General features: G+C 41.7%; 1 protein-coding gene across 3 annotated transcripts in view; it reads right to left on the minus strand.

Moving 5' to 3' along the window:
* PRKAG2 (protein kinase AMP-activated non-catalytic subunit gamma 2) overlaps positions 1-16,003 on the minus strand; it is a 235,492-nt gene that overhangs the window by 14,897 nt on the left and 204,592 nt on the right. For all 3 annotated transcript variants that reach the window (XM_066626921.1, XM_066626920.1, XM_066626922.1), the window contains 4 exons: positions 11,210-11,319; positions 7,670-7,751; positions 5,094-5,152; positions 2,173-2,218 (listed from right to left, as the gene is read on the minus strand). In XM_066626921.1, the coding sequence (XP_066483018.1) occupies positions 2,173-2,218; positions 5,094-5,152; positions 7,670-7,751; positions 11,210-11,319 (297 nt within the window). The remainder of the gene's footprint in view (positions 1-2,172; positions 2,219-5,093; positions 5,153-7,669; positions 7,752-11,209; positions 11,320-16,003) is intronic.

Below are 16,003 nucleotides of genomic sequence, written 5' to 3' on the forward strand. Positions count from 1 at the left end.
TCAAATTAAGATAGAATGACCTAGAGTTCAAGCCAGAAGCATTCAGGTAAAACACAGGAGTCTGTTTTAGCCTCTCTTTGAATGCCAGCTGCAAGGGAGAGGCAATAAGATACAGGGTATCATGTTGTCTTGAGCACTCCCTGAGGCATCTGGTGGGCCACTGAGAGACACAGGAAACTGGACTAGATAAGCTCTTGGTCTGACCCAGCAGGGTGCTTCTTATGAGTCACCACTAGAGGTCACTGCAACCATGCCCAAGAATATCCCAATGAAAGCACCAGCCACTGAATTAAAGTATGGGGTATTCTTATTTTTTAAGTTTCCGGTAAATGAAGTAAATGAGCACAATTTTTAAAAGGGTAATATTTTCTTCAGATAAACCTGGATTCCCAACCTTTTCTGATATGCCCTGGGAAAGCCTGTGTATATCTTCAACCCGATATATCTGATATCAAATTTTCCCCTAGCTGTTATTTGCCAGGGAGTGACTTCATGGGAAAACACACAGACCTGGTATTTTTTCACCTTAATTTGGAGAGCAGTGCTGATCCCTTGAGTATTTTAGATTTGATTTTTAGTGCATAACCAATTATTTCAACTGTCTTTTTAGAAGATGCTACACCAACAGTTTTCAAACTCCAAGGGAGCCCCGTAGTAAGTCTTGGGGGGGGGGGGACGGAGGTAGACACGAGGATCAGAAGTGAAACAAAACTGGAAGCAGAATGCGATCACTCCTCTTTCACTTTTGAAGACCAGGGAAGCCCTGCAGACACTCGTGCAGCTGCACCCCCAGGAGGATGCAGGAGGCTCTGGTAAGTCTAGCCAAGCTCATGCAGCCCCCTTAGCGACGCAATCCTGGGGATCGCGTTGCTGCCTCCTCCTTGCTGCCCCGCCCTTAAGGGAGCAGAGGCCAGGACCTTCAGGCTGGGGTGCTGCGATGCCCCAGTTTGAAAAGCCCTGGGCTACATCAATCTGCTGTATGACCAAAATTTAATTGTTCATATTACACATACAAGTGCTTCAATCTTGATGTTTTATTGCCCTAAGGCCACATTCCTATATATGCTTACTTGGGAGTATTCCAGTATTGGCAACCTTCAGTCTCGAAAGACTATGGTATCGCGCTCTGAAAGGTGGTTCTGGCACAGCGTCTAGTGTGGCTGAAAAGGCCAATCTGGGAGTGACAATCCCTTCCACACCGGGAGAAAGTGCAGTCTGTCCCTGGTCTGTCTCCCTGGCTATGGGCCTTCCTTCTTTGCCTCTTTGCCTCAGACTGTTGGCAAAGACTGTTACTTGGGAGTAGGCCCTAGTGAACTCAATGGCAATTACTCCTGCAATAAACATGCATAGGACTGCACCCCTAGTCACAGCTCTTAAACACATACACACAGGTTGCACACTTTCGATGACAGTGCATATAAACCTTTGATTTAAATGGGTTTTGAGTGACTTGCATCAGTGCTCCAGCCTCTCAGAAAAAGTTGCAAGGTTGAATCCAAAGGGAAATAAGGGTTTTAAGAATAAATACAACATAATAAAATTACACACTAGATATACAAAAAACCAGTTTCCATTGGGACAACTATATAGCTCTAACTCTCCCCTGCTGTACCAACGCAATGCTTGCATACACGTTGCATACACACCAGTGCATACAGACAAAACAAACTCCAAGTTGCTAGAATGCTGCACTGCTGACATTCTACGCAACAACAACTGCAGCAGGAGAGCACAACTGCCTGACCAGTTGTGGTTCTTTGCCTAGAATAGAATGCCCCAAGGTTTGTGGCTCTTCTCGACTATGAGTAGTTAAGATAGCTCCCACCACACATCAACGTTGGAAGCTGTTACACATCCTGTGGTCTAAATAGCACCCACAACCCAGATACACATATTGTATTTAATTCAACTTGTATCCTGTTTGTCTGTCTGTCTGAAACCTTTATTGGCATATCACTTGTATCCTGTTTACAGAGCAAGTGACTTACAAAAGATCCTTGCAATAAAATGTCATCAAATTCTAGTATCAGGAATAGAAATGTGGTTTTCACATGGTCCTTGAATTATTCAAGGAGAATTTCCTACCCTTATCTGACAACAGCATTTTACAGCATTATGTGGCAGGTCTTGCATTCTCCTGAACATTTAGGTAAAAGACAAAAAGGTACTTGCCCCTCCATGTTTCAATCTTGTGTTCCTCTAATTCATAGATTTGTACCTGCAAAGGCAAAACAGAAACTATAAAGCAATAATGTTTAGATTCCATTTAAAGATTTCTAATGAAACAGATCTACTTGCAAGGAATAAGTTTGAGACCACAGTACAATTTTCACAAACCAGGGTTTGTTTTTATTAGTATGAGAGGGTTTAAACAAGACACCCAAATGAATTAAAAAACACCATCCATGACATTAATAATTACATTTCAGCTTGAATCATTTCCTTTATGCTGTAAACACGCTAAAAACAAGACAGAAATTGAGGCTGGTCAGAAAAGAATATCATATCTTAATGCCATCTCTAGAGTCTGACAGATACAGCATTTTGAAAATAAGAATTTTCCTAAACTAATTAAACAGAATACTTGATTGAATAGTGGTAGCCCCTAAGCAGACAGGTTCTATAGGTCTGTTCCTTAAAAGCAAACTCACATAAGAGCAGCCCCATTGGATCAGGCCATAGGCCCATCTAGTCCAGCTTCCTGTAACTCACAGTGGCCCACCAAATGCCCCAAGGAGCACAACAGATAACAAGAGACCTGCATCCCGGTGCCCTCCCTTGCATCTGCATTCTGACATGGCCTGTTTCGAAAATCAGGAGATTGCACATACACATCATGGCTTGTAACCCGTAATGGATTTTTTCCTCCAGAAATTTGTGGAGGAAAGGAGTGTGGCAAGGAGTTCCACAGACCGACCACAGGCTGAGTAAAGGAATATTTTCTTTTGTCTGTCCTAACTGTCCCAGCACTCAATTTTAATGGATGTCCCCTGGTTCTGGTGTTGTGAGATTGTGAAGAGCTTCTCTATATCCACTCTATCCTTCCCATGCATAATTTTGAATGTCTCAATCATGTCTCCCCTCAGGCACCTTTTATCTAGGCTGAAGAGCCCCAGATGCTATAGCCTTTCCTTGTAAGGAAGGTGCCCAACAACAACAACAACAACAACAGTATTTATATACCGCTTTTCAACAAAAAGTTCACAAAGCGGTTTACAGAGAAAATCATAAATCTAATGGCTCCCTGTCCCAAAAGGGCTCACAATCTAAAAAGATGCAACACCAGCAGACAGCCACTAGAAAAGACACTGCTGGGGGTGAGGTGGGCCAATTACTCTCCCTGTGCTAAATAAAAGAGGAGCACCCACTTTTAACCCAAGTGCCTCTTAACCAGTTAGCCCAAGCCCTGTAATCATTTTAGTTGCTCTCTTTTGCACCTTTTCCATTTCCATTAAGTCCTTTTTGAGATGTGGCAACCAGAACTGGACACAATACTCCAGGTATGGCCTTACCATCAATTGTACAACGGTATTATAATATTAGCTGTTTTGTTCAATACCTTTTCTAATGATCCCAAGCATAGAATTGGCCTTCTTCACTGCTGCCGCGCATTGGGTCGACACTTTCATTGACCTGTCCACCACCACCCCAAGACCTCTCTCCTGATCTGTCACAGGCAGCTCAGAACCCATTAGCCCAGTGTTATTCAAACTGTGCGGCGTGGCTCTTTAGGGAGGCAGCAGGAACTCAAAGGAGAGGCGCAGGACGTCCTCTCGCAGCAATATAGTCACACCCTTGGGCAGAATACGAGCCTGTCGTCTGCGCTTTTTTTTTTAAAGTAGAAGAAACAGGAGTTGCTTAGCCGCGAGAGTGGCTGCCGCCGCCCTGCCCTGTTCTCCCTCCACTCCGAGGCTGCTACCTTCTGTGTTCACTGCATGTTGTTTCCAAAGCTCTTCAACTCCAACCCCCATCTGGCAAGTACCGAGCATGCTCAGCTTGCAGTCCTTAACCCTCACTGATCCTTGTCCGGTTGGTTCCTAGTTCCCAGCCTGGGATCGCTTCTCATCAAAGTGAAATCTAGCTTTTCAACCCCCTCCCTCCTCCACTCCCCCCTTTTGATCTCCAAACCTTCCTGCTTTCCTCCCCCTCCCAAATAAAACGCTTCCTATTTTACCAGTCACCAGGGGTCTTAAAGTTGTTTCCATGCAGTTGGCAAAGGGGGAGGGGGGGAGAGAGAAGCATACACTTTACTTGACCAGAAGCAGAAAAAGGGAACAGTTTTTAAAGTGATTTATTAATCTTGTTTGACTGAAGAGAAGAGGCTGTATTTTTAAAGTGATGCATCTTGCTATTTGAAGGGAATACTTATCAGCCATTAATGAAGAGATTGCCAGCCCAATCCTATCCATACTTTCCTGGGAATAAGCCCCATTGACTCTAATGGGACTTACTTCTGAGTAGACATGCATAGGCTTGAGCTGTGTATCTCCTAGTATAAGAGACAAATCAGCTTCCTAACCAAACCCTTATCAGCTCTGATATCTTTTCATGGTCTATTTTTGTTTTCCCCACCAGCTGCTGGAAAAATCTAATTTCATTAAATTAATAAAGGGTTCAATCCTATCCAAGGAGAATGGGAGAAATGACTAGTTGGATTGGGGCCCACAGGGATGTGTGTGTGTGTAATGTTGGTCAGACTGGTTGTTCACAAAGTTCATTTGATAAAACAATTCTATTGGTATGCTTACAAAGTTTAAAAAAAATGAGTCCTTCTGGACCAGACAAAATCTACCTACTCCAGCATCCTACTCCAATAGTCTCCAACACTGATCAGCAGCTGATCATTTATAAAGCATGTATATTGCTGTGTATTAATATATTTTTAAGATCTGCATTTAATTAATGATATGATTAATATGATTAATATTAATATAGTTAATTCAGAAAGTGCACATTCAGAAAGTGCTATAGAAAAGTATTACTGTTAAAGAGGCACTATTTCTCCAACCAGGTTTGACCATTAGATAGTCACAATGCTTTTAAAACCTGTTTTTAGTCATGCCATTCCCTTTTAATAATGAAATGGTACCTACCATTGGAGACTTATAGTATCTATGCAGTATATTAATGAAATCTGTAATAGTTAACATTCCTGTAACAAGACAGAGAAAATTTCAAAAGTCAACCTTAGAATAATGTATCTACCCATACGCAGCTACAATCCTCCCATATATACAAGAAGCTTCTAGTTCACTTCCACGAGAAAGATAACTTTAGTGCATGCCCATGATCCCTTTGTCTAGAAGGGAATAAGAAGTCACTGCGATTGTGCATGGATCATATCACTTGCTATTGCTAGACCTTGTGCACTCTAGCTTCCCCGACTTCAACTTTTGCTACTATATAATTTGCACTCTTAAATCCAGAAAGTTTAACACATACCCTGATTTAAATTCCAGAACCACAGCTCAGCAGTAGAGCACATGCTTTACATGCAGGAGGTCCCAGGTTCAATCCTTGGCATTTCCAGATATTGATAAGAAAACCTCCTGTCAGTTCAGGTAGACCAGGGGTGCCCAAACCCTGGCATTGGGGCCACTTGCAGCCCTCGAGGCCTCTCAATGCAGCCCTCAGGGAGCCCCCAGTCTCCAATGAGCCCCTAGCCCTTCGGAGATTTGCAACTGCTCTCAGCGTGAGGGCGACTGTTTGACCTCTCACGTGATCTGTGGGATGAGGGCTCCCTCCACTGCTTGCTGTTTCACATCTGTGATGCAGTAGCAGCAGCAAAGGAAAGGCAGGTCTTGCTTTGTGCAAGGCCTTCTATAGGCCTTGAGCTATTGCAAGACCTTCATTCATTCACATAAGTTCATCTTTAATATATTCATTAATGTAAACTTATGTAAATTTATTCAAATTTTAAATATAAATTCATTCTTTTTTCCCCCAGCCCCCGACACAGTGTCAGAGAGATGATGTGGCCCTCCTGCCAAAAACTTTGGACACCCAAGCTAGACGATACTGAGCTACAGCAGAGGGCAGCTACATATATGGTCAAAGAGAAAGTTTACCCAAGATTTCTTTTCCTAATCAAGCCAAATAGAAGCCCTCTTCAAAAAGCTGAAATTGTAGCTATTGGCTGTATAGGTGGCATGGATTCAGTCTCCCTGCTCTCTCCTTCTGCCAAACAAATTAAAGCAATGACTGTTTCTTTCTGTGGGGGTGAACTCTATGTGTGCAGTCTTGAATGCTGCTGCATGTGCAACTCAATCAGGTTGCCGCATTTTAAAAACTGTTTTCTACATACAGCACTTAAAAGAAAAGTACTGGCAGGAAATGTTCTAATCCAAAAATCTATACACATTTTAGATACACAAATTATCTTTTACACCTTTAACAGCTTCATCATTTTAGGGTCATTAATATGCAGATTTAAACCCAAGAAACATTCATCTATGTCAACACACAGTTGGAATAGGGTGCAATCTAAATCAGGACTGTGGTACATGGGGGGTGGGGAAAGAAGGAGAGAAGGTACATGGGGGGGAGAGAAGGGGGGGAGAGAATGCTTTCCACTGCCAAGAACTGCCTCTTTGAGGCCACTATTTGAGAAATACTTTCTCATACCAGAGGATGGCAAAATTCCAGATTATGGTTTGGTTTGAACCATTACCCAGGTTCAGACAAAATGGAACTTGGCAATCTGAATTTTTAGTCTCAGTGTAGGAGGGGAAGAGAGAACACATGAGCTCAAGATTAGTTCTTATAATGCCATACCATGATTTGGCATTCTGTCCAAGACTACAGGAGACCATAATTAAGTGGGAGAGCATTTATTTTCAAAAATTGTGCTTGTATCCTCTTCTCAGATATGTAATGTCAAGCCTTCACACATGACTGGGGCATGTTAGAAGCCCAGGGCATGGATTTTATTCCTAGTCAACTAGCACATATGAAAAGTTCAGTAGTGGCCTTGAGGGTGTCCCCCCCCTTGCATTAAAGATAGCTGGATATAGACAAACCACACAGTTCCCTTAAACCATTTCTGCCCAACGTTGCATATACGCAACAGGGATCAAATGCATACACTTTGGGTTGGGCAGAAATAAGTTAAATACAAGTCAGAACTGGCAGCATACTGCACCTTATCAAGAAAGCCAGGACACAGAAAAGATTAGATTCTGCACATTTGTTACAGAAGAAAGGTTCAGAAAGATGTGCTGAAAAGGTTAAGTTCTATAAGCTTTTTTAAAAAAAATCAACTTAATGAGTGATCTCCATTACAACTGAACATTTGGGAATTATCTTCAGTTTCTCCTAAGCACCCAAAATATTATAGCTTGCACATAGGACTCTGAAATACATTTCAGCAATTGTAGGGCTGGCAACAAAGAGACGGCTGTTAGCTCCTTAGAATTTTTCCACTTTTTTTTTTTTTTTAAGAACCCAGTAAACTCTAGTCTTAACTTCAATAGACAAAACGAAATACACCAGAAGGCCCCCCCCCATGACATCAACCCTGCATATCAAGTCTCCCTTGGAGCAGAAACAAAAGATGCAGGTGAAGGACAGAGCAAATATCACTACAGTCCCTTCTACTGTAGCATGGAGGAGATAATATCCCCCTTCTGATGGTACCCCTCTCCAAGTCTATACTGAAGCATTACCCTACCTACAAAGCTTTGTTTTTTACTCTCCCACAGTGGAGCTGCTCGAACACCATTGGCCACCAAGGCAAAGAACGCCTTCTTTACCTGAGGGGGGAAAAAAGAAAGACACATACATGGTAAGGAAATATTTAAAAAGGAAGGCAAATAAGCATTACTAATAAAAATACAGTTTTAAATAAAGCAGAATGGCAGTTCTTTAAGTAAACATGGAAAGTTTGCTCTTGGGCACAGAAGAGGAAAAGGGGGCAGGACTATTGGGACTCTCTGAGGCTCACTCCTGTAGCAGGAAGCCACATTCACACATTGTATGGGAAAGGGTGCAAGTCTTTCCTCCATTTTGGATTTGTATTATGTTGAGTGCTGCAAAATGGTTGCCTAAAGGAAAAAAAATTCTTGCTAAGTTTTAGTTCAGCTCTAGGCACTCAGGAAACAAACCAGAGGCAGTGGGGGGGGGGGGGGGAAGCAAGCTCACACATTCTACTTTGGAGACATTAAATGTAACACTTGCCATCTGACTGGGTAAAGTGTCAAAGGAGAAGATACGTGACCACTCAAACCACACACCAATTACTCTTAACTGTCAGCAAAATCACAAGAAAGCACCATGGTGTATCTCACAATCTCCTAATCAAGTGGCCCTTCTCTCCCAACTCCCACACCTAAACACGTTGTTTTCTCACTGTTTAAAGACAGGCTCTCTTTCATACAAGAGTTGGATTTTTATTCTCCTTTCAAATAACACAGGCCTACAAAATTGAAGGTCAGAAAAGTTGTTCCCAAACTTTATGGTGGTTTGATATGAATTTTGGGTGCAGATTCAAAAAACAGCATCCGCTTTGCCCTATTACATCTAGTTTTGGAGATATAGTATAGCCTCATTAGTGAATGGTTCAAGTAGCTTCCTCATGAGGAAACCACGATGTAGGCTTCCTCGTGAGGAAGCTGCTTGAACCATTCACTAAAGAGGCTATACTATATCTCCAAAACTAGACATGATAGGGCAAAATGGATGCCATTTTTGGAATTGGCACCCCAAATATACCCAGGAATTGGTGCAATGTTTAAGGAAGCAAAATGTGTGTTGGCCTGTGTAATTGACTTTTTTTTTTTTTTTACAGGTACTTAAATGGGTGTGTGTGTCATTTCTATTTCTGGTGCCAGCACTCTTAAACTTTTGCAAAATTATCATCCTGGCTCGAATTAATAGATCAACTTATTTGCACTAGTAAAAAAAATTAACATTCCAACGAAAACCTATAACTCATAACTGGAGGCAGAAAAAAATGACAAAATACTATACAATAGATTAGTAGGATGTTTCCTCAAAAACTGAACCGTTAATTTGAAGATCTAACAAAAAATGCCATTTAAAACACAAGAGGGCTGCAACTTAGCAGTCATGAAAAAAAAAGGACTGGTCATGCCATGGATTGGTAACAGGTTAAAGAACAGGAGGCAGACAGTAGGAATAGGTGGGCAATTTACACAGTGGAGGGAAGAGAGAAGCAGGTCCTGTGCTTCAGAAGAATTTGTTCAGTAGTGATCTGGATTCTGGAGTAATAGTAAGGTGGCAAGTCACAGATGACACCAAATGATTCAGAGTGATAAAAGCCAAAGCAGTTTGTGAGAGGCTCTGAAAAGGATCCCTCCATCCTGGGTAAATGGCAAACAAATGGCATGAAGTGTGATGAGAAGCAGCTTGGCAACAAAAAGAATTCAAATTTTGTGTATATACTGATGGGGTCTGAGCCACGGGCGATAAAGCAGTGAAGAGATTATGGTACACAGCTCAGTGAAAACATCAACCCCACATATATCAAATTCCATGCTAAGGAACATTGGGGAAAAGGTTGAGAACAAGACTGCATATTATTCCTACACAAATCTACAGTGTGGCCACATTTGGTTTACTATGTACAGTTCTGGTCACTCCCTCAAGAAGTATACTGAACAGCTGAAAAGGAGCAGAAGGCAACACAGATGTAAAGATGGTGTTCCAGCTATCTGATCAAGGAAAAGAAATATTGTAGGAAAGATCCTACAGTGTGTTTTAAATCCATGGCTTAAAGACTTGAGAAACCAATGATAAACAATGGATGATGTTTATCTCAACTAGCAACGCTAGTTTACAATCAAGTAAATTAACTAGAAAGATGTGTTGAGGGCACATTTCTTTCTTGGAGGCACATTTCTTTCTTGGAAAAATAATTCCTCAATACACAGGTATGTTCTTAAATAATTCACAGTTGTAATTCATCACCATGTCCAACCAATAGGGGGAGATAAGCTACTGGAGATCATACTTTAACTGATGTTCAAGACTTTTTTTGGAAAATTCCCATGAACCGACTTCTTTACTTCAGGTACAGAACATAAGCATTCTGTAGAGATCCAAATCTACTCTGCCTTACAATCCATCTGAAGGGTACAATGAGAGAGAGATTTGATATGTTACCATTAATCTATCTAGTAAGCTCAGTGTCAGTTATAGCTGCCAGGCTAGCTGAGAACTGGCCTTCAAAAACAAACGTACGAGCGCAGTTCAAGAAGCAGGGGTGACTTTTCAAGCTCTAAACAATTTGGGACCCTGGACTCAGTCTTGTAACCTCCTAGCTGCTCCATTCAGCCATTTCTCATACCGTCTCCTGGGACAGCAAGAAAAAAAGATGGGGAGTGCCTTTCCAACCATCACAGCAATTGCTACCTTCAGCTACACCGCCAAGAGACAATAACTCTTGTGTCTAAGAACTGCTGACACCGATTCCTTTCTTCCCCGACACTTCTTCTGAACTGACTGGAAGCAGATCCTCCTTGTCTGGCCTGCTCAGAAGAAGCAACTATGGAGATGGTGAAAGGGTAGCAATGGGTGTGTATGTATGTGCTGACAGTGGAATTTACCACTACTTCAGTTGCAGGGTTAGTTTGCGCTGGTTCTATCTATGATGAGGGAAATTAAAACCAAAAAGTCACATCAGTCTGGAAACAGCTGCTAATCCAGTTTCACACATAATCAAAAGTACTGGTACTTATTATTAAAAGTGCTTGGGATAGACTGCTTTCCCCCCATGCATTAAGATCTTCACTAAAGGCCCTTCTCCAGGCTCCTGCTTGCTGCAGATGGGAGCATGGCAACTGCTGAGGGGGCTTTTTCAATGGTGGCAACCTGTTTCTGGAATCCTCTATGAAACCATCTACATTTGTATTTGACAGATACTTCAGGGGCCACACAACAGTACTATGATGGTTTTGTTATTTGCTCTTTTCCATTTAAAACAAAGTTATTTGGGTCATTAAAGTTTATCTCCAATTATTGATTCAAAGGAAAATAAAAGTTCCTTCTTTGCAACTTTAAAAGCTCTACAAATTTCTCATGCCTTTGAAGCTGCCCTAGAACACTCAAGATACACCAACATGGGGATGTGAAAACTGTCATCTGTATTATACAAGGCAATTAATTCTGCATAACCCTTTTTAGATGGCAACACAAGATCGGCTTGGCAACTAACCGTAAAGCAAAAATATCCTGAAGATGGAACACTCACCTGTAGCGTAGTGTCAAAGACCACAAGCTTTGAGCTCGTCGGAACAATGTCATAACACTTATGTGACCTCATGAATCGCATATATATGTCACTTTCTGATTCACCAACAGCTGAAAGAAAAAAAAGATGGTTGGGGTTTTTCTTTTTTTAAAAAACACAACATGCATGCTGTTCTAACATAGGGAAGTGCAAAGTGGAATTCTCAACATTTGGGGCTTTCTAAGTTCCCCTTCAAAACGAAGCCACTGTCTAGCTGAAAGGAGAAAATTTTTCTGCCACAATGAAGATGCAACCAGCTCTTTCACCCAATTCTGTACTTCTGTCCAAGGCATCAGTGCAGAAAGTACAGCCTTGTGTTCAGTCCAACTCAAGGACAACACAATAGGCAGAGATACAATGTTCAAAGCCAAGCTCAAAAAAGAAACCATCCTCCGAGTTCAGTAAAATGCTCTTTGCCTGCAGTTTTCTATTACCCCAAACTGTTTTAATTTAAAGTTTGATAATTTTTTGAACAAACAGTACTGTAAACTGAACGGTAGGAGGAGCACACACAGTGCAAGTGTTGAAAATCCAACTACTACTACGAGATAGTGTAAGGAAAGAAGCTGGAGGCTGACCAAGGGGAGTAGTTCCTAGCGATTAGTGCTCAGTGCAGCTCCTGATACTCTCCACTTTCCCTTTTTACTAGGCCAGCAGCTGAAGGGGGGTGGATGACAACTGGTAGGCCTAATCTCTGCCATCATCTCAGGCTAAGGAAATCAGGTAGAAGGAGCTATTTGGGGAAAACCACACCTCTGAGAGCACTGAACATGGCTTCATTTAAAATTAAAACTTCAGTGGTGCCCCAGAAGGATCAGACTTAAGTCTGAAGTATGAGAGGGTGGCTATTTATCACAGATGGCTCTTAAAAACAAGCAACTATCCAAAATCAACCCAGCCTACTACATACACATTTGTTCTAGATGGTCTTTAAAGGCAACCCAGGTAGACTTACATTGCAATAGTAGATTTGCATTACATATTGCACTGGTATCCTGGTCCTGCACCAGTGAACTCTGGGGGACAAATGGAGCTAGTCTATTTAACTCTTACAAACCCCGCTCTGAGGTTGGGTTAGGTTAAAGAAAGAGATGCACACTGGCCCAAGGTTGCTTAGGATATCCCAGTGGATATTTTGAACCTAAGCCATATAATATATAGCATGTAGTTCACAGCTTCAGAGGTTCTCTCCCCCGCAACACACTGGTGTTCAGTGCCAAATCAGCTCTCTTAAGTAAAAGTAATTCCTTTTGGACTTAATTCACCATTGCACATAAGCCCTTGAGGAGAAAAAACTTCTTTATTCATTCACACAAAGCTTTAAAAATAGGTTGGAGTACATCACAATGAAGGCAATAAGTAGACTATTCTGCAAAGAACAGGTTTGCATATCTGCAGCATCTTTCCACGGCAGATGGCAGTGAACAACCAAGCTCATGAGAAGACTGTCCATGACACTATGTTTTAATACACATTTTTTTAATGTAAAATTCTCACAAAATGTTGTTTCTAAACTTAGTAAAGCTAGACTATTTACATATTTTGTCCACATTATGAGAACAGAAACTAGAGGTACCATCAGACAAAACAGAAACTCACAAAAGTTTGGAAAAGTCTCTACTCTAGATTCATCCTTCCTTACTTCTTCCCACTAAGAGTACATGAGACTAAAATACCTTCTTCCTTAGTGGGATTTCTTTCTCTCTCTTTTTTTGTTAATACTAAAGGAAACCAGCCACTAGGAGGCAACAGAAAGCAAACAGCTGTGGAAGCAGAGATCACAATAGAAATTCCACTAATTTCCTATTAGCACCTATTTCCACTAATAGTACACAGTGTCTTCAGTTCCTAAGCCCTGCAGAATATTTTGCTATGTCATAGTAACTCAGCTAGTGTCTTTGCTGGAATGCCTACTTGCCCCCTGTCCCTTCACTCTTTCCCCTAGAGCAGGGGTGTCCGAACATTTTGGCATGAGGGCCACATTATCTCTCTGACACTGTGTTGGGGGCCGGGGGATAAAAAAGAATTTACATTTAAAATTTGTATAAATTTACATAAATGAATTTATTAGAGATGGAACTTATATGAATGAATGAAGGTCTTGCAGTAGCTCAAGGCCTATAAAAGGCCTTGCACAAAGCAAGGCCAGCCTTTCCTTTGCTGCCACAGCTGCAACACAGATGTGAAACAGCAAGTAGTGGAAGGAGCCCTCATCCCACAGCTCAGGTGAGAGGTCAAACAGTTATGCTGAGAGCAGTTGCGTTGGGCCAGCACAGGCTCCAGCAAGTCTCCAGAGGGCCAGAAGCTCATTGGAGACTGGGGGCTCTCTAAGGGCCGGATTGGTAGCCCCCGAGGGTCGCAAGTGGCCCCCGGGCCGGGGTTTGGACACCCCTGCCCTAGAGCTAGACCTTCTCAGCATCCTGCCCCTTTCCACAGTCTTCCAGTCCTAAGGCTTCCCTCCACCTTCATTTACAATACATCCAGACCCATCACTGCCCCCTTTCATATCCTTTTTGCACAAGTGCACTCATCTAGTCTTCTCTAACATGATAGGACAGAACAGCCCAACTCGAGGAGGTGACAGGAATAACTGTCCTTGTTTGCCTCAGATTTTGTCCTTTGGAGTTCCTATGATTTCATGAGGGAGGTGGAATCTACACGTTCTGTAGACGCTTGATTAATCTCTCTTTAGCACTGCTTTTCTGTTTTAAACTTTTAGATTTCCCCTGGTGGTTTTATAGTAAACGTTCTGTCACTGTTTCACAAATCTTGGTTAGAGAAGTCAAGAGGCCTTCTACTGCAGCAAGATCAGCAATACTGGTTGAGACAAATGAGGCATCCCATTCTCTCAATTTAGTCATTATACTCCAGCTACTACCAATGTTTACAGTAGAGATCCTTGGAAAGTTTGATGTCCCATTCAACAAACTCTACCCATGTCTGGAGACATTATCAGTGGGGTTCATTTATGGTTTTATTTTGTGCTTCCTAAGCCATTGCACAGACATTTGAAAAACAAAACTGAGTCATTCAAGCAGCCAAATATCTAGGCTCAGCCTTCTTGACTCTCCCCCAAACAGAAGACTCCAATATTACTAAGAGGCACTCTGCAGCACATTGTGCGTGTGAATGTGTACTTTGCTCATACCCTCTACACAACACAACCAAAAAATCTAATGCCCTCTTCACTGAGTAGGATTCTTAAGAGCAATCATGAACTAGCACCACATCTCTATGCCATCATCCCTAAATTTAGTTTTATCATCAACATCTCTACACCCAGAATATGATGCATTGTCACGCAGAGGAGATTACATGAGTTTTTCCTCTGTCATACATTGTTTCTTATTCTCAAATTGCAGCCTTCAAACTTAGGCTAAGCTTTCCACACATCAAGATGCACTCTGAACTGGTGACAAGTTGGTAATCCTCCAATTTCTTTCACAAACATTCCAAAGGCCTCAGTGCAGTCCTACAGCCATTGTTCTATGAAAAGCAGAATCAAGCTCATTAAAGTTTATATTAAGTCTACTCTAGGTGGTTACAAGACAAAAGAGAACATGCAAGATTCATAGATGTTAACACTAATTATCAAATTCCATACACAGGCAAGAAAGCAGACCAGAATTATTATTTTTTTTAAAGCTGACTGAAAAAGAAAGACTTGCCAAGTAAACCAGATCATCTCCAATGCCATATCAGACTCTTTTTGAAACATCCTGTTTTGTTCTGAAGGGGGTGCTGTACAAAAGACATGTGTGGAATGGCACAATCCTTCGAATCCTGACATTGCTTTCTCCTTCAGTTTAGAAATCTTTGCGACACGTTGGTATAATATTGGAGCCTTCATGGTACAGACACTTGTTAGAACTCTTCCTGTTTTAACACCACAGAAGGAAACAACTTGTAAGTAGAAACAGGAGTTCCCAATTTTAACATTAATATAACTTCCAGTCATATCTGGAAATTAAAACGCCTTAATTCCTTACGGCAATAGGTATCCCTACAAGGTTATTTCGCGTCTGGCAAAAAAAAAAATGTAAGCTGACAATAACGAATGCAAAGAAGGAATACAAGGAGCACGTGGCTAAAAACAGGAAGGCAAGCAATAGAAATCTCTTTAAATACATTAGAAGCAGGAAACCTGCCAGGGAGGCAGTTAGACCATTAGATAATGAGGGAATAAAGCAGAAACTTATACAGAAAATTGCTAAAAATCTGAACAAGTTGTTTGAGTTGGTCTTCACCACAGAAGACAAAGAGAAATAAATGTGCCTGAACTGACCCTCTTGGGGCAGAGCCTAAAGAAGTGAGTCAAATGGGTGGAACAGGGGATGAGGTTTTAGGGCAGGGGCATCAAACTTGTTTCATACAGCAATCCAAATAACATTAATGGTGCCTGCCAAGGGCTGGAAGTGACATCATTAAGCAGGTAATGACCAGAAATATGCACTTTTTTCCTCAGTTAAGAACTGGTTAGCTGCAAATGACAGAAGAAAATATGCAAATCTTTTAAAGACATAGCAGAGCCCAATTATCATGTGGGCTGCTCCTTCAGTAGCACCGCTTCTGCCAAGGTATTTTATCACAGCTCAGCAGCCAAGGGGTGCTCTGCAAAGTAAGTACAACTCAGCAGAAGCAGCACTGCTGAAAGGGTAACTTGTATGATTTATTTTCTCACCGATTTTTGTCTACCTCTTCCCCCATACAATTTCCTGCCTTCTAATGCCTCCTTTGATTTTTCTTTCTTAGCGC

The sequence above is a fragment of the Tiliqua scincoides genome, chromosome 5 (genome assembly GCF_035046505.1).
Source record: "Tiliqua scincoides isolate rTilSci1 chromosome 5, rTilSci1.hap2, whole genome shotgun sequence".
Lineage (NCBI taxonomy): Eukaryota > Metazoa > Chordata > Lepidosauria > Squamata > Scincidae > Tiliqua > Tiliqua scincoides.